Source organism: Chenopodium album, chromosome 15, assembly GCF_948465745.1.
Source record: "Chenopodium album chromosome 15, dcCheAlbu1.1, whole genome shotgun sequence".
NCBI classification, from domain to species: Eukaryota; Viridiplantae; Streptophyta; class Magnoliopsida; order Caryophyllales; family Amaranthaceae; genus Chenopodium; species Chenopodium album.
This window is the reverse complement of record NC_137848.1, coordinates 8,071,817-8,098,281: the sequence shown is the minus strand read 5'-3', so window position 1 is coordinate 8,098,281 and position 26,465 is coordinate 8,071,817. Positions and strand designations below refer to the sequence as shown.

Below are 26,465 nucleotides of genomic sequence, written 5' to 3'. Positions count from 1 at the left end.
ATAAATAAGATACATATACAAAAAGTTGGGACTCGCATCCACCGCAGCACGAGTGGAGCTAGGATAGCAAGGCAAAACGGAGACTAGTTGATTCCCAAAAGAATCCTACTTACAATGAGATTGAAGGTAAACTTCGTGATGATGGAAGCACCACATGAAATGATCAGGAATAAACATTAGGATCAGCAAAATCAAAACTATGTACAAAACTGCAGCACTCAGGCTTGCTAAAACTATGTACAAAACTGCAGCACTCAGGCTTGCTGAGATTAAGAACGGGGAGCTGCCATCTGCTGCTTCTTAACTCTCTCATCTTGCTTCACCATACTGCAAAGAAAATAATACAAATTCATGCAATTACAATTCTTTAAGGTTTGTAAACAGCTCAGATTTCCTCATTGTAAAACATACAGCCTACACGGCTACACCCTTCTTCAAATACTTCAACTAGACGAGTGCAAACGATAAGGGTGAGGAACTGGGGAAGGACTTATGGGAGTGCTGGTTTCTGACAATTCTTTCCCTGCTACCACCAAAGGTCACAGCTGTTGGCACTAAAGTGATTGTCTACAATGTTGAGTTCCAAACCAAACAAACAGCACCTACTTAACCAAATAAAGTTTGGACTGCCCCCTCTACTTATCTAGCCTAATTTAAACAGCTCAACAATGTCAAGTTTGGGCTCGGAAAAATGTCATCCCCTAATGCGACATAACTTAACTTTTTAATGTCAGAGATTTAGTTCCCACACAGCCAACCAAACTCACAAGCAGTGTGATTCCCACTGAACATTTTGGCCAACTGAAAATTCTAGGCAATTGATGTCAAAAAAAAAAAAAAAGGAAAAATTCTAGGCAATAACTTAAAAGTCTTTGAGAAGGCATAAAATATCCTTTAAGTCAGTAAGGACTATGGAGGGGCAAGTTGGCAACGAACAGTTTAATAAACTACCCACAAACTTTTCATCAAAATGTATTTTCATTCAAATACAAAATCGAGCAAAAAACCTAGCTAACTATATCCAAAAAGTCCAACAAAACGTCATAAAAAACCCTTCCCAGTCCAACTAATCAAAAACCTACATTTTTGGTGAAAATCAAAATTATTATATGTTGCTCCATATTAAATACTACGAAGAACTTTTTACTTATAGTTTAATAGGAAGAAAACCTAACAAAGCTTACAAGCGGTTGGAGTACACACATTGACCAATTATCATTTGCACAAATTTTCGCTATTAGCTGAAATTTTTTGTACATTAAATATAATCCCTACAGAGTACATGTCTTTGATCCAAATCCATCATATACAAACATGCTTAATTTTTTTCAATTGAAGGTTTCCATGTCATTTATTATGTTGTATACATGAAGACAACAAAAAGATAACATTTATACAAAAATAGCAATGTGCGCAACTCAACTGTAGGTACCTGATATCATGAGGGGTGATAAACACCCACTGTGACCCATGTGATAACGCAAAATCAACCAAGGTGTCAAGACTGATTTTCCGGCTAACTGCATCCTGAACGGGCAGGAAAAAAAATATATAAGAAAATCCAAACCATTAGAAGCACCAAAGTGAAAAGGCATTAGCTCCACAAGATTCTAGTACCATAAATACATCAAATTCATCCATTGCTCGAAAAGGGGATTCAGTCATCTGATGGAGAGCTAATGCAAAACACAAAGTCGAGAAAGAACGTTCCCCACCTGTTTGAGCACACACTAGTTAAAAGCATTAACAAACATGGAAACTTACATAGAATCTGGACAAGGTTTCGTTAGATCCTTGATACACTTTTCACCTAAATCTATCTCCATGATGCCACAACTATTCTAGCATTTACAGGACTTGAGTTGGTCCAACTTTCATGGTCGCAGAGTAACAACGATTTCATATTCAAAAACTTGTAAATTAAAGGAGCGTGATAGCGGGGAAATTTGATAAAGAACTTGTGAAGTAAGAACAGAATAAACAATCCAGGTCAAATTTTGATCAGTAATAATGATGAACCTGAAAGTCCTCTAGTATCCCGAACAGTAGTCCTAGATGCATCCTGTGGCATCTTAACCTATCAATCAGTCAATGAAGAACATGTAAATCTATCCCAGGGACAAATCAAATTAGTTTAAAAAATTGTACAGTATAACACATATATCACCTCAAGAGAGAGAGTCTTCCTTTCAGAGTCCACAGTAATCTGACCACTTATCCCTTTCTTTCCCAGATTGCTATTAAAACTGGTACCACCCCCACCAGGGAAAAAAAAAGTCAAATTGCAGAAGCATATTGGATAGTTTCAAAAGAGTAAGAGCAGGGGATTTTTATTTGAGCATCAAGTAAATGGGCAAAAAGATTGCAAAGGTCTCACTTCCATGTCAATTGGCGCTTGATTAAACTAGCAATCCGATCAAACTTGATTCTTCGTGATTCCAAAGCTCTTCGAGCATCCTGCATATCAAAATTGACAGTATCTAACTTTCAATCAATAGTAAAAAAGCAAGAGATCAACAATATCTTGAAGGGCAGTGTATACTGAACAGTATATTTTTACAGAAAGAAAACACTAAAGAAGATATGAAGTAAGCACTTGGAATGACATTTGCCATTAAAACTAATTAGCCCACAATTCTAAGTAACTGCTGAACCTGTCTACAATTCTACATTTTCATCAGTAAAATCTTGTCATTGAACTCAGCTTAAAAAAATGAGCAACATAAATCTATTTTATTATCTAAAAAACAATGCACATGTTTGCTAATCATTATCACATCTCTAAAGATCAAACAATTCTAATGATACATTTTAAATTGGGACTCAAATCATTGTTTCTTACGATTTTACAATTACAAAGCACGCAACCGATATATATATATATGATGCTACAATCCAATCCTACAATGATAAAACCATTCTTCCATTACTGTTTATATCCCATAGATGACTAAAAAAACTAATCAATCACAAATTTTGAATTCATGAAATCCTACCGGCCCAAATAATTTTAGTATATTGTATATACAACCTCCATTCCTAAAAGTTTTTTACTCTTGCATTTTAGTTAGATCTCAAAGTTCTTTTAACTATTGTTATATTCTAATTTTGGCAAACTCCGTTTACAACTCACCTCACAGTGTCAAAAACCTTTCCATTCACTCACTTTTCCACCTTTTGTAGACTCACCCTTTTTAAACATTCTCTTTCCCTCCCTCCCTCTCTCCCCTCCCCCCTTCATCCACCTTTGTTTTACACCTACTCAACATATTAGAACTCTCGCAATTGCCTAAATATGTGTTCAAAGATCGCAAACAATCATAGTAAAAAACATTTAGAAATGGATGAAGTACTTTTCAATAGCTTGATATATAAAGTAAAATGATTATTTTTCAGAAATTTACACTTTAGAGATGAATAATGGTGCGTTCTATTCACCTCGCTTATTTGAACTTAACTTATTAGACTTTGTCAAAACTTATTTTAGTTGTAATTTGTACTTGGGTAACCCTTATCAGAATTTAAAACTTATTATCTGAATTTAACCAAACTTATAAGACCTGAAATTAGTGAAAAATAATGTGAATAAAACAGGCCCTAAGTATTACTCCTTTCATTTTTATGCTCCACTTTGATTTTTAAAGTGGATATACTATTTCACATGCCTTAGACCATAATTTTTTTACTTAAATATACAAACAATTATGTAGGGCATAATGTGTTTTTGGATTTGTCTTATAAGTATATAGTGATAGTTATAAGGTATTTAAAGATATTCATAGTCAAAGTTGTGTATGGGAAAACATGTCTAGTCAAAGTATAACAACCATCAAAAATTAAAAGGAGCACTAATTAACAACGGTATCATATGTCTAGCAATTATGTAGAATACTACAAATTTAGTGATAAAATCGTATTATTAGCAAATATGTAGAATCTTACAATTTAACTACTTAATCTACTTCATCCATTTTTTTTATGTGTTACCCTTACCAAACCCGGCCATTCATTTTTGGCAAATTACTACATTTAGTATTATATCTCTCTCCTCTAATGGTCCCTTCCAAACCCACTACTTATTTTCTATCATTTCTTCCCCTCTCACATTTCTTAGTTTTAAATAAATTATTAACCGCACTATCCTTTTTCGTGATTTTTTTATACCCAAGCCCTTCCTTACAACTTATGAAGTATTATATTTAGGTCCATTACTTAGAAAAAAAATGGAGTATGATTTAATTCTAAACAACCTTTATCGATCTAAAATTGACTCATAACTTTGAAAGCATATAAGACTTACACAAAATTGAAGCCACTCCCAATTTTAATTTCACTCTTCCTAAAATTAATACAATTAACTTGATGGAAGCTAAAAACTTGTTTTATGGTGACATGAAGAATGTTGTGAACCCGAAGTGGCTTGTTTTTCGGGGTTTAGTAGAGGTAGCAACCCATTCACCTAACCAGGGCACAAAGATGAAACAGAAAGAGGGGAGGGGGTCCCTTTACTCATACTATTATACACATTCAAAGGTAATTTCATTTCTCTAGGCAACAGACATCACCCTCATTAATCAAACCACATAAACCTTTACAAGGCAGATCTTTTAGCAGAAAAAAAAAAAAAAAAGAAATTACCTTTTAGCAAAAAAAAAAAAAAAGATATAGGCCTGTACAAGGCAGATCTTTTAGCAGCAAAAAAAAAAAAAAAAAAAAAAAGAGAAAAAAGAAAAGAAAAGGTGAAGAACGGGATCTGAGAGCATGTGAAAGAAACAGCAAAATACATCTTTGATAAGGAATTAGGCAAGATGTTCTTGAAAAAGAAGATGTATGAAAGGGGAAGGGAGCATGTAGGAATAAACGCATAACACATTAATGCATAGCATAAAGAAATCTAACTCAAAAAGTCAAACAAACCAGGTGGGACATCTATCCCACTTTAAGAGACTTGGTATACGCATTACCTGTAACTGCTTTCGGAAATTTTCATAAGTCTTTTGCTTCGTCAAAATCTTACTCTGCTTCTTCTCATACAATTTTCGTAGGTCATCAATGGATTCCGTATATCTACAAATATTGCACCATTACATTTCAGAACCAGTTGCAGAAACTTTCATTAAAAGAAAATTCCATCCTTACATATCCCTTGCACGCTCGAGTTTTTCAATCATTAGTCTCAGGTTAGCACTGAGCTTCTCTGGAGTATCTTCACAGTCTCCCACAGCTTTAATTTCATCCTCAGGGCACATGTAGGAGGCTTTCTCATAACTATCCTGCAAATCAATTTTTGAATTATATGAATTTTTTTAGTTTATCACTACAACATACATCTGTAATACAAAAACCTAGATCTCTACAACATATACATCTATTAGAAAGACGAAGATAGCTCCAATGGGCTAGACAGTTTGAAAATGCACTCAACTTCAAACCCTGCTGAGCCCAAGGTCCAGCAGAGTAATTTTACAAATGATTAACTTAACAGTTCAAAAAATAATACTCCTCCGCTTTTTAATACTTGCAACATTTCACTAAAATGGAAATGTCACAATACTTGCAACACACTATGATTGTAAAGTTTTTTTTGTTGAAAGTTGTACTATTACCCTTATTTTAAGCTCATGGCCCACTAAATTATAATCCTAACAATTGCTCACCCCCATTTTAACTGTATTACCTCATGTGATGTCCACTTTTCTTAAATATCGTGAAAAAGTGCGTTGCAAGCATTAAAAAACAGAGGAAGTACTAACCTTGCTAATTTTTTCCTACAATAACAATCCAGAGCAATAAGAATAAAGAAAACTAATTGAAATGAGTATCCAATGAAGGCACAAAATTAGAGACAGATAGAGGCTCACAAACATGTCTGGATAAAATTCACATAATTGCCACACGTATTTGGGGCATGAAACCAGTAGCTAATTGACTACCACAAATCAGCAACTTCTGGATTTACATGCCTGGTTTAATATAAAAAAAAATGTGGTTTAATATCACAAATCCCTTGTGACTTGTGGATTTGCATGCCTGGTTTAATATCAATTATTGTAAGAAATCCAACTAAAAAGGTAGTTCTATAGATGCCTGTGACAATGCGAATTTAACCTAGGAGTCTTCTCCAGAATCTTTGCTAGTCAATGTCTACTAATGATCTTTTCCCATGACCTATTCAACACTGCAGCACATAGTGCACAACACCAACTAATAGCACTAAAGATCTCACTGAATGTCCATAACTGCAGATCAGATTGCCCAAGAACTCATTTTCAAAACTAAGGAATACTGATCTAGCTAGCATAAGCATCAAACTTGATGTCGGAATCAGTTTGCATCTGAAAGAGTATACCTTGCGCTTCTGTTCAAGCTGCTGATACTTTGCTTCTGCTTCTTTAATTTCAGGTAAAATCTTTTCAGCTTGAAGTTTTTCATAATGCCTTTTCTCCTGAGAAAATCACAAAGATAATCATGGGTGAACAGAAAAACATTTACCTAATTAATAATACTCCGTATATAACCTGTTAGAAGATAAAAGAAGCCAATGGGAGCTGACAACAGCACAGACTCAAAAAAATGGTGACTTGACTTCTTAAACAGCAAAGATTGTCCTCTTTTTAAGTAGAATTTGATTCTTGTAACAGCTTGAAAATACATATCCAACTGTGGTGGGCTGGTATCTGAATATCACACACTCAATTGGTAAAAGTCACCTCCAATAGCATACTGGTAGAACTTAAAAGACAGTCCAAGAAAAGCTCTAGAATTGTGTTAAGGGTAGCCAAAATAATCACCAACCCTTAAATCCCAAAACCAATTACATAGCAGTAACTTCAGGAACACTTTGATGATTCCCATACATATATACAAGGTTTTAAGAAATTGGAGAGAGGGGTAAGATATTAAAAGGTTTTGCCAAAAATAGAATAAGGTGAAAGTACTAAGCTCACAAAGAAACAAATGAAAATACTTTTAGTTAAGAAATTTCAAAAACAAGGGAAGTAGTTGATTTTGGGTTATTCATCCTCCCCAAATCTTTTGCATCCTTAAGATCAAAGGCCTCAAACTTAAGTTCAAATCAGATTCAGTTAAGAAACAGATATCATAAACAGTATTTTAATAATTTAAGCTTCCCAGCACTATTTGCCTTGGTGATCCTGCTAACAATACCCCAGCTATGCAGAGCACACGCAATTGATTATCTACAAGATAAGCGCATCACATAATTCATTTGACACATACATATGTATCTTTTATGGGAGCAAAAAATAATGATATAATGGTCAATAAAGATGCATTTGTAATTCAAAACATAAGGTATCCTATCTGCTTGGATTTTTTAGCACTCTCTCCCCACCAGCAAGGCTGCAACAGGTTTTGGTACAGCAAGAAAAAGTTAACATGCTTTAATACCATTTTACAACATCCTGCAAAGTTCAACTCACTTTCTATTAAACGTCTTATCAAAAAGTTTCAACTCATTTCTACTTAACACCATATGTTACTCAGACTCTTTACTTCACCTCAAGTACCAGTGTTAGACACTCAACACACGAACATGGTAGGACACTTGGACATGTACATGGATACCCGAGTCTAAGTAACATATTAATTCTTTTCTTTTTTTTTTTGGAAAATCCCTTTTACAATCTTACCCCTCCTACCCCACACAGCCACATCATTTACACCTTTCTACATACTCTATTGTCCTTTATCCACCTTCTCACACCCACCCACCTTTTAACTCCATCACTCATTATTTATTAAACTTCTTTCACCCACTCGCCTTTTTATGCGTTCTTATAAACAAGAGTCTGCCAAAAGCGAGTCAAAATTTCAGGAACGTAGAGAGTTTATTATATCAAGATTTGGACTGCATTTCGAGTAACAATAATATACATCGCATCTTAAAACAGGCTTCCTTGTTGGACAGCACCTGAATGTAGATTTGTTTTCCAATTAGATCTGAACCAGATTCCAGACCCAAAACGAATAGTATTCTCTTTCCTAACACCGACCAGATTCAAGGTTTGATGAGCATAAGCAGAAAATCCATTAAGTTTAGCTTTCTTTCCCAAAGGAAAGCCTATTGCTACAGGTGGACAGATTGGCAGAAGATAGAAGACATTAGCAATTAAGCATTGGCTCAAAGTATAAATAATTGCACATTAGTAAAAACCAAAGCATAGACACTTTCTTGGTAAACCCATTTAATATTTTAATGTTCAATACCAATATGCAGTCACAAAATCACAATCAGAAGTTCCTTGACTTTCCAATTGTCCAATATTCAACATTTTGGAGGATCATAAGATCTTAGCCTCACAAGAGAAACATATCACATAATCGACAAAAAAGACACTAAGATGACGGTCCCAATATGTGCAACAAGCAAATAAAAATCATCTTCAACACATAATGGTATCCCCAACCTTCGATGCAGAAAAAACCCTGAGAAAGCACAATGTACCATATCCAGTTCCCACTATAAAGGTGAACTAAAACATAAAAGTTTAAGAGTTGGTAAGAAAAATCCTTCGACAGAGTAATAGAGTTGTCAAAACCACCTTAATGATATTGTTGTGGCCTTTTGGGAAAACAACCTTATAAAGCACTTTGGTGTAAAAAAAGTACCAATTGCTGGATTCCGGTTTTCTCCTTTTCTTTTTCCTTCAGTTTCCCTCCCTCTTTTTCTTAATTTTCATTTGTCTTTATTTCTAATTCTTTTATTTATTTTCATTTGTCTTCATTTAAACAATGATAACCAAATTGATTCTTCAAACAAATTCCAAGAAATTTTGCTCAAATATTGTTGAAGGATCATGTTCATTTTAAAAATTTCAATTAGATTTACACAACTTTGAGTTGGAAATGGTTGTAAAAGAAACACTTTTGTACAATTCACTTACAACTAATGACATCATCAGTCTACCTCATGCTTCTCTCTCCTAATATTCACTTACCTTTTGTACAATTCACTTACCTTGCTTCCCTCTCCTCCAGTCCACCACCATTTCTTTCGGAAAAAATAGCCACCAACACCACCTCGTGGCCCTTCCCCTCTGCTACTCTTCACCAAACACTCCATCAGCTCAGTCACACAATACATACACCCAAGTTCAGGGGAAAAAATAGATGGACCAAAAGATATAAGAAAGTGGAGAAGCAATGAGAGGGGAAAAAAAAATCAAAAGGCTGCATTAGTGTTTCAGTTGATATATATCGCAATCTATACTCTATAAATTTTGAACTGAATAATCAAGATACAAAGGAGGATGAAGAAGAATAAAATAAAAATTAAAAATGGGAAATAAGGGGGGGGGGGGGGGGGAGGAATAAAGCGGTACCTTCTTTGCCACAATAAGTGCTTTAAAACTTTGTTTGAAATGTAGTTTTGATGAAGTGCACCTTTAATAAGGCTGCTTTTGACTATTTCTTCAAAGCAGAAAGGTAAATATAGATAGACATAAATGATAATAAAAGTGCCAATATAAATCAATTTCAAGCAAAGAATAGATAGATAGTACACTGCACAAGCCACATACCAGCACTGCCAAAACTCACACATAAGTACATAACCTACATAAAAGAAGGGAAAAGAATAAAAGACCAACCCTCTCTAGCTCCTCCAGATCCTTGGCAATAGCTTCATATTCTTTTACAGCTTTATCAAGAGCATTGAAGTCCTCATTTGCGGATTCTGCAATTTTCAACAAGATTACAAAAAATAAAAGGGACAAACATCAGTGAGCAGCATTAGCCATCATGAGCTTAACATCATCACCAGACCATGCAAGTTCCCTAGAGATGCTTTCAGTTCTCTGACTTTATCTTGGGCTTCATTCATCTGCACTTGGACTTTGTCAAGCATGGTTTCCTTTTCTTGTATTAAAGCTTGGGTTCTCTATTCAAAATAGAAGGAGCCAATCAGACAAATCTAAATACAAGCAATAGATTTTTACATTCATCAGATAAAAGCAGGAGTGGCTAACAAACCCTGATTTCTTCACAAAGCTCATCCACAGTAGACATATTAGATCCACTACCTTCAGATGCATGTGTGCGCTTGAAATCATCAACAGCAAATGTCTTTTGATAACAATGCCGCTCTGCAGATTTACGTCTCCTCTAAACAATTTGTAAAAAATAAAAAAATAAATAAAAAAATAAAATAGAGGGTAAAATCTCAGACATTGACGGCATCCATATACTAAAATAGTCTGAATGAAAAACATCCAGAAAGCCAAATCTCTTCACATCTATGTTACTCGGACTCTTTCATTTACCTCACGTGTCCGTGTCGACACGACTCGTGTCGGACACCGACACCGACACTTGGACACTTCATTTTTAACTAAAAACACAATTTTTTTCAAAAACATGGGCGAATCCGATACTTGGACACCCGTGTCTAATTGGACACTTAATCCGAGTCCAAGTAACATAGCTTCACATAATTTAGCTGCTGACTTCTGTAGTTCAACTCAGTAAACTAGCACTAACTAATAAACTTCTAAAGACACACAGTTCACAATAAATTATATGAAGATCAAAGTTTAGCTCCTTAAGGTTGCAGGCACATCAACTATCACGCTACTTCGCAGCAAAATGAAATCTACACCACACCACAATAGAGAAACCCAATTAATTTAATAAAAACTTCCCAAAAGCACATACCATCTCATTCTGTAAATCTGTTCGACAGTAAAATAAAAGTAAATAAAATGTAAGATCAAGCTGTAGGAATTTGATCGACAATAAGATATGATGTTAAACATTAACTATTCGCTAGGTAGAACAAGAGGTTGATCGAATGGATTCTTTTCAGCTAGGGGTATAGGGCACAGGTAACTAGGTACATCATACATTTCAAAATCTGCAACATTCCCAATCTCTCCAACTTGTTTCTTGAGCGTTTTATTAGCACTTATTAGCATTACTCATTTTCAAAAATAACCAACAACAGACCCTAAATGTTTTTGTACTTCTACTCTAGCCTTTTGCTTATGAGTTTTAGCAATATGCAAATTACTAAGTTAGAGATTTCCTGTATCTATAATTTCATCATGTATTAGACTAATGCTATTTACATTAATGGATGAGTTTCAATTAATGGAATTATCATGGGTATAATCATCAATATATAATACTAAAACAGACACTGAAAATGACACAAGTCACTTCTTGGTGTTTTTTTCCCTAAAAAATTCCCCCCTTTCCTTTTTTTCCTTCTTAATCTAACCAATATTACCTACTACAATTTATACACAAAATATTCACCAAATTATATAATTATGGTATTTTTGATTCACACACTTTTTTTTTATTAGTAATAAAATATTTCACAAATCTATTACTTTATATCTTATAAATATTACTCTGTGTGCCATATCTTTAAATAGCACAATACATCATATTTTATTTCTTGCACAAAAATGGACAAAAATAACATTATTTTATTTTTTTAATTTTCAGCTATTTATTATATATTGCTTATTTATGTTTTCCACTATTACAAAGTGTATTAAATGCACAATATTTGAGTTCTGGTGCAATTTTTATGTTCTTAATATTTTGATTAGAATCTCTATTTTAATATAAAATGAAAATTTTGTTTTTTTTAATATTATAATTGGTTTCTTGCCTAATCATAATAAGAACATAATGGAATGAAGGGAGTATAACAATATAGCTTAACATTATAATTATTATAAACCCTAATCTATGTATGCACTTTTTTAATTTTTTATTAAATATTTTCATATTATTATATTTTGTTAGAGAACAAATTTGACCGAGCAAATATGATTAAAACTAGGGGTGAGCAAAAATTCCGGGTACCCGGAATTGGAATTGGAACCGGTGGGTTCGGAGCCGGAATTGGACCCGATGGTTCCAATTCCGGGTAAGAAATTAAGGAACCGGTTGCAACCAGTTCCAATTCCAATTCTTGATTTTTTGGACCCGGAACCGGTTGGGTACCCGGTTATCTAACATATGCTACACCAAATAAGTTTTTTAAAAATAAAATTATGGTAAATGTATCTAGTTAGTAAAATAAAAAAAAAATTATTTTTAATACCTAACATAAATAAAATATCTTATTGTACATATAATACAAGTGTTAAATGAAAATAAACTTATATAGGTATCATAATTTATATTATATTTTAATAATTATTTACATAAGTGGGGTACCCGGTGGTTCCAATTCCAAATCCTAAATTTTAGGATCCGGTTGAACCAATTTCCAATTCCAGTTCCGAATTTAAAGACCCGGTTCCAACCAATTTCGGGTTTGGGTCCTAAAATTTTGACCGGGTACCCAGTTTGCTCACCCCTAATTAAAACGGGATTATTATTCCTACCCATTGGATGTAATACATAATTTTAATATACTCATGGTCTAATTGACTCTATTGTTACATTCCATGTTTAATTTTATATAGGAAAATTTGTCAAAAATAACACCACCTTTCACCGGTCTTCCAAGAATAGAACGACCTTTGAATTATTCCAAAATAAAACGACCTTTGATGCACATCCGCCAAAAATAGAACAAAAAAACCTGTAACCTGTTTTACAGGTTATATTAGACATGTGTCCATGTGTGATTGGTTAAAAAAAAATTATTTTATTTTAACATTTTTTTAATAATGATGATTTAAAAAAAAAAAAAAAACTTAAATTTTAAAAAAGGTTAAAAACTAAATAAACAGAAATTAAAAAAACCCTCCCCCTTCCTGGAAGCAACCCAACCACCACCACCGGCGGGCAGAGTCCTGACCCAGCCCCTCCCTGAACCACCTTCCCCACCCTAAAACCCCCCTCCCTATCCTCGAACAACTTCATCTCCCAGCCCCTCCCTGAACCACCTTCCCCACCCTAAAACCCCCCTCCCTATCCTCGAAGAAGAAGAAGAATCTTCAAGATTTTTGCAGGGTGGAGGGGTGAAATAGTTATGGGGTTTGGTGGAATTTTGAACCCTAAAATCACCACACAATTTTGGGTTTTTAGAGTTTTGGGTGGTGGTTAGTTCAAGGGGGGAAGGGGGTGGCGACGCATAGTGGAGATGGTTTGGGCGCCGACGAAGCAGGGTATTAGGACAGGAGGAAGGTGCTTCAGTAGAAAAAAGTTGGCATCGTGGTAGGAGGTTCTGGCTGCCGGCGTTTATGGGGAAGACCCGGCGGTGGGGGTGGCTGCCACGCAGAGAGAGAGTTTTTTTTTTTTAGTTTTTTTATTCTATTTTAAGTATTTTTTTTTAATTTTAAGGTATTTTTTACTAAAAAAAATTGTTAAAAAAATTGACCAATGACATTGTGACACATGTCATTAGTAACCTATTTAACAGGTTACCAACCGGTTTTGTTTTATTTTTGGCGGATGTGCATCAAAGGTCGTTTTATTTTGGAATAATCAAAAGGTCGTTCTATTCTTGGAAGACCGATGAAAGGTGGTGTTATTTTTGACAAATTTTTTTTTTATATATACAAAATAAGAAGAAACTAAACACAACCTATGTTATAGTTGTGTTTTTGTCCATGATAGTTTTATAAATATAAACAAAAAATCTTTTTTTTATTACCGTGCAATCGTGCATGGCACAGGTTTTAAGCTAGTATTACTTCAATTGGAACCATATATCGAGAGAGTTTAACCATATACATTAAATTGCGAGTGAGGTAGCATGTGTAGCAGCTACAAAAGGTTTGAGGAGCCACATTAATTATACAATTACTTAAACCATATGCAAAAGCAGAATAGTCGATTGTCAAATTTTCAGAATAGCACTGAAGCAAAAATCTGTTTGACACATTGCATGGGATCTAGACACAAATCCACCATGCATGCTAAAAGCCTGACCACATTTCTAGAAGATGATGATTACGGATGAAAAAAGATATTACCTTGATATCGTCTAACTTTTCTTGAAGATCATGTACTTCCTCCTCCGCAACTCTTTTCAGTTGGCGGGCTTTTTGAGCTTGTTCATTCACGTTCCATTTATCTCTTTCAAGGTCCTTAATTTGATCATCATATGAGCTACAAAGCCGTCCAGTTCTAGCTCTTTTAGTTGGAGGAAGAATGGTTTGGACTGACCCTCGAGAAAACCTAAACTTGTGTAATGAAAAAAGTCATAATATATCAAAGAGGAATTACTCGAATTAGCAACAAATAGCATCTGTTCACCTTGTCCTCATTCTCACCTCCTCTCAGTTTAATTTGAAACCACCGTTTTTGCTTGCCCTCCCCATCCCAGCCCCAGGTGGACAACTGAGGTTTAAATTATAATCTGAATTGAGTATTTATCAAACAGAAGATTAACACTCTTTGTAACTCTCAGAGTTAGCTAATGATTAATTCCGAAACTATTTCAGTTCCATGGAGAAGGTTGAGCAGGTAATACATATTCCATAACAATACGAAAGGCAAGAAAGATATACTAAAAGAACTATGTGCAAACAATACACAAATTTGAGCTTGAATTGATTATTATTTTTAGTTGAAATGCTTAACCGTACATATCACACATATTCTTCATTTTTTACTTCCATTTTAACATTTATTCTATGATTATGTGGTTTAAGATAGCCAAAGTGTCCAGGTGAGCATTGAAGTGACGTGTAAGGATACCATACTCTTCTAGAAGTGTCAAGTGAGCAATATGGCTGTGGAAGACAAAATGAAGAGTCAAAGTAACAAAGGTCAGCATTGAACCTCCAAAGACTCATAGAAGGGCAGATGCCATCATCACCAACAAGGCAACAACCCAATGTGTCATCGCTTAATTTCAATCATAGTAATTAAAGCTTAGTAAGGAAATTGTTAGTCTCACATTTTATAGCCATCAGAAGTGAAAACCTCCTTCAAGTTTGAAACCCTTTCTTCAAAAGCAACAGTTTTGCCCATGTCATAGTCCTTAACAAGAACTTGCCTCTCTGCACCACCCTGAAACATAAAAAGACAAAACATATATGAAGACCACTAGACCTGAATCGTTGCTGTAACCCTTTGCATCTTTGCATATATGAAGACCACTAGACCACTAGCCAAGTTAGCCAACTCCAAGTATCACTATTTGCATCTTTTTTTTTTCAATCATATAGCCTTTTCCTGACATACATCAAGCACTGTGAAAAGAACTCCAGAAAAAGGGGAAATAAAAAATCCAGGTAAAATGCTAGACAGTATTTGTGAACATTCAAATTACCTTATCCACCAACACATTTGCAACTGTCGCTTTGTCTGAGTGTAAGACAGAAAGGGTAGTAGGGTGTCTTGTTTGAGGAAGTTTGTAATGTGGAAGGTTGATCCTGTATAAATAAGATTAAGTCAATCTACTCCAACCATATGAAATGACGCTGCCTCAACTTCAGTAATTTAGAGCTACCTGGGCTTTGAAAAATCATATATGATGATATGAAGGCGTTCATAGCGCGCCTGTCGGGCACAAGACCTCAGTATATGTGAATCATTGACATTTGTCACTATGAAAGCATCTAGTAGCCTTCCAATTGCATTTTCAACAGCACCCGCCCATTGATCGCCTTGAGTCAAATTCTGCAGATCCACCAAGAAACACAAATCGTAATTAATTTCAGTAAGAGGAAAAAATCCCCTGGATATAATTCCACCCTTTTTATTTTGACTAATATAATCATTGGAGGGATATAGTTGACTAAACAACTGCTGCATTATATATTGTAAATCTTGATAGCATACGAAGCCTCAAAATACCAGTCACAGCTCACATCACATTGGTTTTAAAGTACAGAGGCAACCAAAGCAAAGGAATCACTGAAGGTAAAGAATTGATTGCCACTGATGTCTGTGACTGTGACTTCCAAGCTTGTAGCGACACTGAAAATAGATTAAAAGGTACGACTGCAGTGATATCATCATTAGCGATTTTGTCATTAACCCAGCCTTGACCATAACGGCTACCTAACGCATTACATTAGAAAGCCTTAATCAACTACACCTGTTATTGAGACATTTTATGCTAACAGTTTGTCATTGCTGAATGTTTGAATAGAAAGGGACAAAGCACCAGTAGAATTAAGACCATCACATTTACCATTGCTTTTATCACTACGTCACTAACCTAGTGACTCAGCTTTGCACATATCAAATTATATACTCACGGAGAGTAGAACCTGCTAATACATTATCACGTGTTAAAAGGTGTTGTCTATTTGACTGCAAGATTTTAATTTTTATTTTAATTTTTTTTATAAAAAAGGGTTGTAGAACAAACAAAGTCAAGGAAAAGGGCATTAGTATGTTTTTCTTACCACATGGGCACCAATAGGACCAATGGGTGGACTTTGAAATTCAGTACAGCGTGACTCTATAATGTACAGAAGTTGAAGGACCTTTTCTCCACCAAAAGCAAAAACCTGGAACAAGACAGCAAATACATAGAGAAGCTTTTAATTAGGCATCCAAATAAGCATGGAGGAAAATAAAAACTACATTACTCTCTGGTAAATCATCTAGTCATCTACTCATCTTGATAAAACTTACAAGATATACGAGTGAAAGCTACCCATTTAAAGCAAAGAACAATGTAAAATATATAGCTGGATTTATCTTTATAACCTTATTATTTTGATTTTGCCGAAGCTCATAAAGTTGGGAGTTGAAATCACTCAGCTTTTGCTCATGTTCAACAACCTAGCAACAAAGAAAAAAAGTTACTATATGTAACCAAGAGCCTGTAATTAACAGATTATTTCTTATAGACAAAGGTAAAAAAAAATCACAAAAAGCACCAAGACAAGTGCATCATCCAGATAAGCAGGGGTCCTCAAAAGGCAAAAGGCAACTATCTTCCTTTGCATATTACAACAAATGATTATCAACACATCTTCTACAGAGTTCCAGCAAAATTTAAGGCCCATATATAAACTTTATTCAGGCCCTATTTTTTTTTGATAGTTTATTCAAGCCTATTTGCTATAACCTATATAAAAAACTCTTAATGAAATCAACCACTTTGAATTCTAACCCAACTTTACATCCACATTATCTTTGAGATTGCATATTAGAACAATATTTGTTCAGCACAATCTTGCAAAAAAAAAAAAAAAAAAAAAAAAAGAAAAGAGAAGAAAATAAAATTTCTCACAATCTTGCAAGGCCTTACTTACCAAGGCAAACTCTTAGATAGCTAAAATCACTCAATTCAGCTAAAAATTTCTAATTAACCCAAACTAATCCTTTTCTCACTCTTTAATTCATCTAGTTTTTCAATCTTCTACAGTTCAACTTGAAGATTATTGGTATTTTCACAGATTAAGTTCTTTCTATTAAAATAAAAATAAAAATAGGGATTTATTTCAGCAAAAAAGAAGACGCATAAATTTATATATTTGATCCAAAAAAAGAATATTACTTGTTCCTTTATCATTCTAATTTCTTCCATTCTTGCATCCACGCTTCCTGACAAAGCTGCCTCATCTTCCTTCAGCCTGAACCATAAATCAAAGCCAAAAATAACTAGTGTAACTTAGCATACACTCCTTTTGTCACACAAAGAAAGTCCATGCATAATTTTCATTAGATTTAAGATACATTAGGACTAATCATTCTAGATAAATTAATGCCATCACCGTATATTCATCAAGGAAAGTGAATCATGTTGTCGCGTCAATCTTATTCTTTTCATACAATCAGCATAAAGAATGTTATAGCACAAATAAAAGGAATCGAAACAAAATAAGCTAATTATTGGTAAAAACACATAAATTCCAGGCAGAGGATCCAGAAAAACAACCTTGTCAACAACGCAGCAGCAGCATTTACTTCATCTTGAAGTTCTTTTAGTTTCTCCTGAACCCTAGATTCTTCAACCTGAGACATACAAAAAAAAATAACACTAATAAAAATAAAGCTTATATCACATTACTAATTGAAGCCACAGCAAATCCCCCTTTTGTTTGAGCTGTGTACTCTGCATTTTAGCTAGCAAGCAAGCACGGCAAAGAACCATGTATCTTTTAACCTATACCATGCCATCAGTAGTTTTAAAATCATGTAATGATGTTGCCCTCATGCAACTAGTATTTCCAATCATTATCAATGGCAGTAATCACCTACCATCAAAATTAGTTTCTAATTGCATACATGGGAGCAATATGTATCAAAAAGGCACCAATTGAGGGGGGGTTTAAAAAAAAGTGAACTAAACATAGCGAGAAAGTTAAGAAAAGAACGGAGAAAAACACTTGACTGGCTGAAGATTTGTTCAGTACAGTTCAGCATTGAGCATCTCAATCTCCTAGCAATAATCAGTGAATGCAAGTCATTGGAGGCACTAACCCACAGAACTACTGCTACGCATATTACCAGCGTAAAATATGCCAAAGCCAAACGCCCAAACCCAAACATAAGTAATGCGTAAATCATCACCGGTCAAAATGTTAATGCCCCAATAATTTATGATATACTAATTGGTTATAATAGTATTATTAATTTTAGAATAATTATAATGATAATTTTAGAAAGCTCATGACTAATTATATATGAACATGTGCATAAAATAAGTACAGTAACTTCTTGGGAAGATCAGCCATAATTATTCTGATTATATAATTGAAACTCTGGCTATTATATGCGAAGTAGGTTATTAAATAATATACTATGTAATTCCTCCGTTTTTTTTTTTACTTGACCCATAACCCTTCAACATGCAATTTAAGGAAGAGATTAAAGAAGATAAATATAAGCTGAATAAAAAAATTAAGGAAAAATACACTTTAATAATCCGAACTATTGCTGATTTACTCCAATTAAGGTTTATTTTTTGATAATCCTAACCATAGGGTTAGTTTGCCTCCATTAGTCTCAAAAACCGGTTACGTGCTGAAAGGGTAATTTTTTTTTTGAGACTGGTTTTTTTAAGAAAAAGCATTTTCGTCTAAGTTATTGACTTTTATTTTTATCCAACAATAAAAACTTTTTATACAGTGAGACTGAACCCATATGTTTCAGCAGATTCCTGAGGAATCAGGAAATTTTAATACAATTTAGGATACACAGTGAAATCAGTTTGATGACAATTTTTTCTTACCATGGAAAATCTCTATAACATTAAAATAAAAATTAAAAAAAAAATGTGTATTACATACATTCCCATAGCTTTTTTTTTTCTTTTTTCTGATATTTTTGACACATAAATTAACGCAATTGGAGAGAGTGTGTGTTGATGTTGAGAATGAGTATAAGATTAAAGCAAGAGAGTGTATAAGGTGGTTAGTGTTAAAAAAGAGGATGCAAAGGTAAGAAAGAGTGAGTGGAAAGGTGTAAATATTCTGGAGTATACGGGTAAGGTAGCAAATGAAGCTTTTTGAAGACAAGGTCGTAAATGAAGTTCACCAAAAACAAAATAGAAAAAATTGTGGAAAAAAAAAACTTTCTAGAACACACTAGAACCAAAAGTGTGAAATAAGTACAAAAATAAAATTTTTAAAAAAAGAGGGAGAGAGAAAGAGACAAATAATCATATTAAAGATAACTTAGGACTTTAGGAGTATTTGCCTATTTGGATAAAGGTAAAGTACCTGAGTGTTACGCAAATTTTGCTCCTGTATATTTTGAACCTGCTGCTCTAGGGACTTCACATGCTTCGTCATCTTCTGGACATCAAAGATTATTCGGTCGTATTCTTGCTTTAATTCCATCCTAGATTTCGCTGCCTAAAGATTCACCAATTAGCAAACAGACAATCCACTCAAATAGTCAAATGTTAGCATATTCAACTGTCATAAAATCTAGTGAAAAACAGAAGATAGATTTGAAACAAGATCCCCTCAAAATAGATGCCATGATTCCAAAAAGGCACTTTCCTCACTGATATAATCTTCTACTCTGCTATTCAAATCAAAAAATTGGCAATTGATTTACAGTGTGTGTTTGAGTGGGGGAAGGAATCTATGATACATGCTGCTATATTCATCTTTCACAAAATTAGTGTTTTAATATTGATTATAAGAAATACCAAGAGTCATCATTTGACCTCGAAAATTAAAGTGGATGGTATAGTCATGTGAGATCTTGTTATATTCGTCTTGATCTATACTATTTTAATATCTACTGTTTATAATTTTTACATATTCAAAATTAAAGATATTAACGATTGGAATAATGTATCGGCAAGCGTGAAAAGAGAAGTATAACAAATATAAAAAAAAAAATTTTAAAAAAAATTAAATTAAATTAAAAAAAAAATAGAGGAAGTATAAGGTGACTATATTATTTAAAATGTAATTATATCATTCAAAAAATAAATGTATCATTCAAAAAGTAATTATATAATTCGAAAAGGTAATAACATCATCCAAAAGATAATTATATAATCTGAAAAGTGATTAATATTATCTAACTATTATTTAAAATAAAATTATATCATTCAAAATATGACTCACAAGTCACAATAAGGTAATTATAAAAAGTGACTATATCATCCACAAGGTGACTATTATTTTGGGAGTGTTAAATTATTAGGTCTACAATAAATTCAATGTATAAAACAGCTTAAGGCACGCTGAAGCGACAAGGGTTATGCAGCGCCTAGGTGCGCCTCTTTGAAGTGGGTTATGCAACGCCTAAGTGGGCCTCTTTGAAGTGAGGCGCACTATATAAACAGAATTTTTCTTCAGGTGAGCCTCATTAAAATTACTTTGCCTAGGGCAAAAAAGGCGCTTACCCCCTATTGCTTTGCGCCTTTTTCAAAAACAAAATAAATTTAGTGTAGATTGGGTATGTACAAGACTTTCTAGCCATAATAATAATACTTAGTACTCCCTCCGTTTTTAAATAATTGCTCCATTTCTCCTTGCGCAGAGTTTTAGGAGAAATTGGAGAAAGTAATAAAATATGGAGGTAGTGGGGTTGGTGGAAGAATAAAAAATTGTAAAAAATCAAAAATAGTGGAGAAAATTAAAGGAGAGAGAATATCGAATTAATATTGTTGGGTCAACTTGGTGAGAGAAATTAATGAATATTATAAAAGCTTTCCAAATAAGGAAATGGAGCAAGTATTTAAAAACGGCCGGAAAAGGAAAGTGGAGAAAGTATTTAAAAACGGAGGGAGTACAATATTATTTAGATAACACTAAAATCCCTATGGAAAAGATTAATAAATCTTCATCCTATCTAGTTTCTGCCCCAAATATTTTTAAGGATTTTTTGTGAGAAACTACCTAATAAAAGGTGAAATGTTATAAGATACAACCTTTGACCAAATTTCCATCGTTGACTTAAAATTACGACGTTGATCCACCTTAAAACACCTCCAAACACGCCGTGAGGGTTGGTTTTCAAGGAGGAAAGGTTTTATTCGAGGTGGTTTGAGGATATTCCGAGTTGGTAAGGGTAGATAAGTGCTTTGGGATAGTGATTTTTGGGGTTACATGTGGTGGTTTTGGGGTTGAAAGGTGGTTTTAGATGTGCCGGAGGTGATTCCAAGCAATTTCTGTTAGTTTCGGAAATGAAAGCGGTGGTTTCGAGAGTGTTTTGAGGTCGGTCGACGGTGGAAATTCGGTATAGGTAGTATTTTTCAAAATTTTATCTTTTTTAGATAGGTTTTTACAACATTTTACGTTTACTGTAACACTTTTTTTATTAGGTCACAGAATCTGGGTTTTATTAGGTAGCTATTGACAAAAAGTCTTATTTTTAATAGTCAATCAATGTGACTTATTTCTTTAGACAACAAGCACCCACACTCAATCCTAAAGCATGTTTCAAATTTTGTTAAGGATGATGAATTCTTCTATATAGATGCTAAGGAAGACAATTCAAAGGTCTAGTCAGTAGTGCCACAAGCATTAATATATATATGTAAAAAAAAATAAGGGAACAACTTCATTCCTTCCCATTTTCATAAATACTTTGTTGCCTTTAGATATTATCGAACAAATGTGATATAATGGTTTTATAAAAAAAAATACTTCCTTCGTTTTTTTATTAGATGCATCACATCTGAAATTGCGGATACCTAGGCAATTTTTGGAGTAGAGAAAGATAGAAAGAAGAAATAAAGAGGGTCCATGTGATATGAGAGAGATAAGAGAGAATTTATTAATTTTAAAGGAAAGTGGTGCATCTAAACTAAAACTTCCATATATAGAAAGTGATGCATCTAATAAAAAAGCGAAGGAAGTAAATAAATAAATGATAAAAGTCTTAAACTCGTGAATTGACCAACAAAGCTTTTCCGAGTCTGGTAGTAAGAGACTAATTAATTTTGACAACAAAATATCACAATTCCAAAGCATAAATTATCTCTCAAAGGTCCACAAACCATTTCACTAACCAAAGCTCTTCACACACACACACAAATTTAAAAAAAATAATTTACTTGTTGCCTTGTTGTTCAAGATATCTTGTGCTAATTACTCCCTTTATTCACACACCACAATTCTTCTGATAGAATAGACTCTCCTATTTAAGTATAATTAAAAAAAAATTACATACCACGGATAGATTATCCTTCAACTCATCCTGCAATCTATTCACCTCCGACGTTTTTTGTGCCAGTTGCTCATGACGACTTTTCATATCTGTATAGCTTTTTTTCAAAACTTCAATCATCTCCTGCAACAATAGCCTCAAGTAATTACTATAGGTAACAGGCATTTGTCATCTATTTCTCTTCAGCAAGTGGACAAAGATCATATACAAAGTACAAACAACAAACAATGATAAGGTCGACTAACATAAATCGTCATAAGGAACTACTTGATTGATTAAAGGTGGGGAAAAAAGTGAGTAAAGTGAGAAAGAAAAAAGAATATACAAATAAAATCTAAGAGAGTTTTAAAGAGTGGTAAGTCTGTCTCCACAGTTCAAACTTTTTTTCCACATCTTTCGACTCACCAATCAATACAATATCATGCAAACATCATGCACCATTGTATATTATCCTGAATAAACCAAAAAGAGGCAAACACTCCAAATCTAAACATCAAGCTGGAAAACATACCCCTGCCTGAACACTTTCATAGCATTACCGATTTACAATCACAAACAGCTCAATCATATGATGTCCATGTAATTGATATATAATGGTTTGCTTTTCGGGGAAAAATTAAAAAAATTCTTCAACCAGTTATAATAATATGTTTCATAGTTGATATTAGGAAATTTAAATCAAATGAGTACTGTTTGAATAACATGTTCAACTGCTCCTTGCTTTGCGGCTTTTAGCACTACGATGTAGGAGCTTATAATATCCGTGTTAGTAATCTGTTGATCTCATGTATTTGGGGAATGAGAGTTGAATTTCAGCTGATAGTCAGTACAGCTCGTTGAAAGATATTTCTTTGGAAACAACAAAGTCAAATAACTTAGTATGACCACTTTTTCACAATTAAAGTAGGGGACACTTTATTCAGAAAAAAGTCATTTGAAATTGCAGCTACAGCCAATAAATTAATTATCATGAAATAAAAGAAAGATGTGACTTAGAGTTAGGCTTACAAGTCTATGATCAATTTCGGCTTGGCAGGTTGGAATTAGCAATTTCCGTTTTTCAACTACTGCCTTTTGCTTCGATAATTCCTTGTCTACGTCATAGACCCAAGACCAAGCCAGCTTATACTTCATTAGTTTAACTCTTTCTGATAATTCTTCAACAAGCTCAGTCTTTTTAATTTTTGCTTGCAATTCATTGAGTTCCCTGACAACAGGCTCAATGGATCTCTCCAATTCTTGGACTAACTCATCAGCAGTTTCCAGAGCTTGTTCAATTGCTTTCAATAGATCATCAACTTGCTGAAGAAGAGTTGCCTTGAAAAAAAACTAAAAAATTGTTCGAGTATAAGTGAGGGCCCTTGACAACTATACTTTCCAAGTAAATGATTAATTAGAAACACAAGCAAACATTGGCCAATGGCCACATACAAGATAAAGCAGATATAAATGGCATATCATTATCCACAAACACCTTAGAAACATCAAAACTGAACGCCAACAATTAACTTCTCGATGTTTGCTCTTACCTTGAACTTGTCTTTCGGACTTCCGGACTGTAAAAACTCCCTGCTTTTGTCTTGAGTCATAATTACACATGGATTCTCAACATCTATCTGTAAAAATTATAACAAATTACAAATATTTTGCAGTTCATCATATACCAATATAACAGGTGACATAAGAAAGAATAAACTCACGTTAAAATGCTCCACAAGTTCCCGAAGCTCTTCCTTCTTGTTAGAAACCCTTCTACCTGTCCATGACAAAGAAAACGTAAGTATCAGCAAGGTTAATAGCAATAACAGTACAATAATAAAAGGATGTTTAAAAAAACTTATCTTGAATAAAAAAAATATATTATAAATTGTTCCTCAAGCAAAAACAAAAAGTAAAGTTGTTTGTGCTTGTTGATCATCACATACATATAACTCACTATAGTTTTAAACTATAATTTAAAGAACTATGAGGAGTAAAAAGTATGAGACACAGCCACAAACAGGAGCAACATAAAGACTGATGATAGTAAAGCAAGAACTATAAGCCCCTTTGGCTGTAAATTACTGCATAGTTTCTATGTGAAACATAAGGCTCACCAACTGACCAACCTAGTTCAACAAATCATGACAATTGGCATGCAAAATGCAATGTAATATATCGATAAATACATGGTATAACTTGCTCCCATCCCCGCCCCACACTTCCCTATTACTATTTTCGGATATACGTGTGGTTCACTTATCAAAATTACTCATAAGATAATTCCTTTAGAAGACATAATGAAGCTTAAGTACGAACCTTGGTGATCCTTTAGCACAAGTGTACTAGATGATTCAGTGATCCTGCGCTCAATAATTATGCATTCACGATAAGATTCTACTTTAAAAGCATCCATTCCTTCATTCTTTAGTACCACCTGCACCAAAGCATAGCTGCCCGAAAGACAATAATTGCGCTTAAGGTTGCCGTAAACTTGATCACATACACATTCAATATCTTAACTTAACACATTGCAGCATCCAATTAAATTATACATAAAATTAGAAAGAAAGTAAACCTGCAACCAGTCTTAATGAAATCTTTCAAAGTTGAAGCACGATTAGTGGCCTTAGCTCGAGACCCAAAAGCAACACATAATGCAGTTAAAATCGCACTTTTTCCACCTAAAATCATACAAAAATTTCATTTTGCACCGAAAAAAATCACAGAATCAAAATTCTCCTCAAATTAGGGCAAAAATTAACGAACTGAAATTGAATATTGAGGTGAAAGAGAGACTTACTGCCATTTTGTCCGGTGATAAAATTGACAAAATCGCCGAATTCGATCTCCAAATTGCTGTGACACATGAAATTCTCCAGTTTAATTCGGCGAATTGTGCCGGCTGTGATTGAACGGTGAGGTTGAGTGCTTAAATTATCAGAATCTTCCATTTCTTCAGCAGTGGAATTGAACCCCAATTTTGCGATTACGAACCCTAGAAATTGGGCATTTCAAGGGTTTTGAAAAGAAATTAAATTTTGAGAGGAAAAAAAAAGGGTTTTATGTAGTGTGGCCCTTTTGGCGGGAAAATACACTCGGCTTGTAAAGCTTGTTCTGGAATTCTTGTATGCGGTTAACCCTTAGTTTTACCGCCGTTATAGATTAGTGTGGTCCGTATGAGTGACGGTTGTTGACCAATTGACTAGTACATACTCGCATATGTAGTCTGACCCTGTTCTCTTCACCTTAAAAAATAATATTAAGTAAAAATAATTTCAGTTCAGTAAAAATAAGTTCAGTTTAATAAAATTAATTTCAGTTCAGTAAAATTCAGTTTTCTTAAAAAAGAATTATAATAAAAATAATTTTAGTTCAGTAAAAATAAGTTCAGTTTAATAAAATTAATTTCAGTTCAGTAAAATTCAGTTTTCTTAAAGAAGAATTGTAATAGAAAATCAGGAAAAATAATTTCAGTTCAGTAAAAATAATTTCAGTTCAATAAAAATAAATTCAGTTCAGTAAAAATAATTTCAGTTCAGCAAAATTAAAGTGAATCAAACAGGGCCTCCGTTTATTAAAGTATATTATACTCTGTACTTCGTATATGTCAAAAAAAATACTCTGTACTTCGTATATGTCAATGCAAATTTTATTTTTTTTTTGGTGTCCCACCCGGTACACCCTTTGGGCTAATCCGAATTCGAGGATCAGTTCTGAATGGTTAGGTTCCAATCCCCTCCCGATTGTTGTTGCGGGGATCGAACACGAGTCCTCCTTAATTACCAAGTGTACCTCCAACAACAAGTATAAATTATAAAAGTTTACAAATTGAAACAATTCTAACAAAGTAACAAGTATCTACAGTTTTGTTTTTAATTATGTATATAACAGTCAAACATTGGTTTAATTGATTAATGTAAATGGTACAAAAGTCAAATTGGGACACCTACTATATCGGAACTTAAAGATCGCGTAGATATTATACTCCCTTTGTCACTTAATACCGG

General features: G+C 33.8%; 1 protein-coding gene across 1 annotated transcript; it reads right to left on the bottom strand.

Annotated features, from left to right (window-relative positions):
* LOC145582855 (structural maintenance of chromosomes protein 6A-like) lies at positions 1 to 25,468 on the bottom strand. The gene is made up of 28 exons (XM_081639882.1): positions 25,259 to 25,468; positions 25,034 to 25,139; positions 24,775 to 24,908; positions 24,177 to 24,232; positions 24,006 to 24,092; positions 23,485 to 23,805; positions 22,480 to 22,599; positions 19,563 to 19,697; positions 17,777 to 17,853; positions 17,396 to 17,471; positions 16,600 to 16,674; positions 16,293 to 16,397; positions 15,389 to 15,558; positions 15,209 to 15,311; positions 14,834 to 14,946; positions 13,905 to 14,109; positions 9,994 to 10,125; positions 9,787 to 9,901; positions 9,612 to 9,697; positions 6,350 to 6,445; positions 5,140 to 5,273; positions 4,965 to 5,067; positions 2,378 to 2,457; positions 2,168 to 2,246; positions 2,020 to 2,077; positions 1,618 to 1,715; positions 1,433 to 1,527; positions 1 to 327 (listed from the first exon to the last, which is right to left on the bottom strand). The coding sequence occupies exons 1-28, from the start codon at positions 25,407 to 25,409 to the stop codon at positions 270 to 272; spliced, it is 3,168 nt and encodes a 1,055-aa protein (XP_081496008.1). The 5' UTR covers positions 25,410 to 25,468; the 3' UTR covers positions 1 to 269.
* Positions 25,469 to 26,465: the final 997 nt, after the last annotated feature.

Excerpts from the sequence above, each read along its gene's own strand:
- LOC145582855 (XM_081639882.1), bottom strand. The coding sequence starts at position 25,409 with ATGGAAGATTCTGATAATTTAAGCACTCAACCTCACCGTTCAATCACA. Across the intron at positions 15,559-16,292 it reads GTCCTATTGGTGCCCATGTG|AATTTGACTCAAGGCGATCA; the intron begins GTAAGAAAAACA and ends GTGGATCTGCAG. Across the intron at positions 1,716-2,019 it reads GGATACTAGAGGACTTTCAG|GTGGGGAACGTTCTTTCTCG; the intron begins GTTCATCATTAT and ends GTGCTCAAACAG.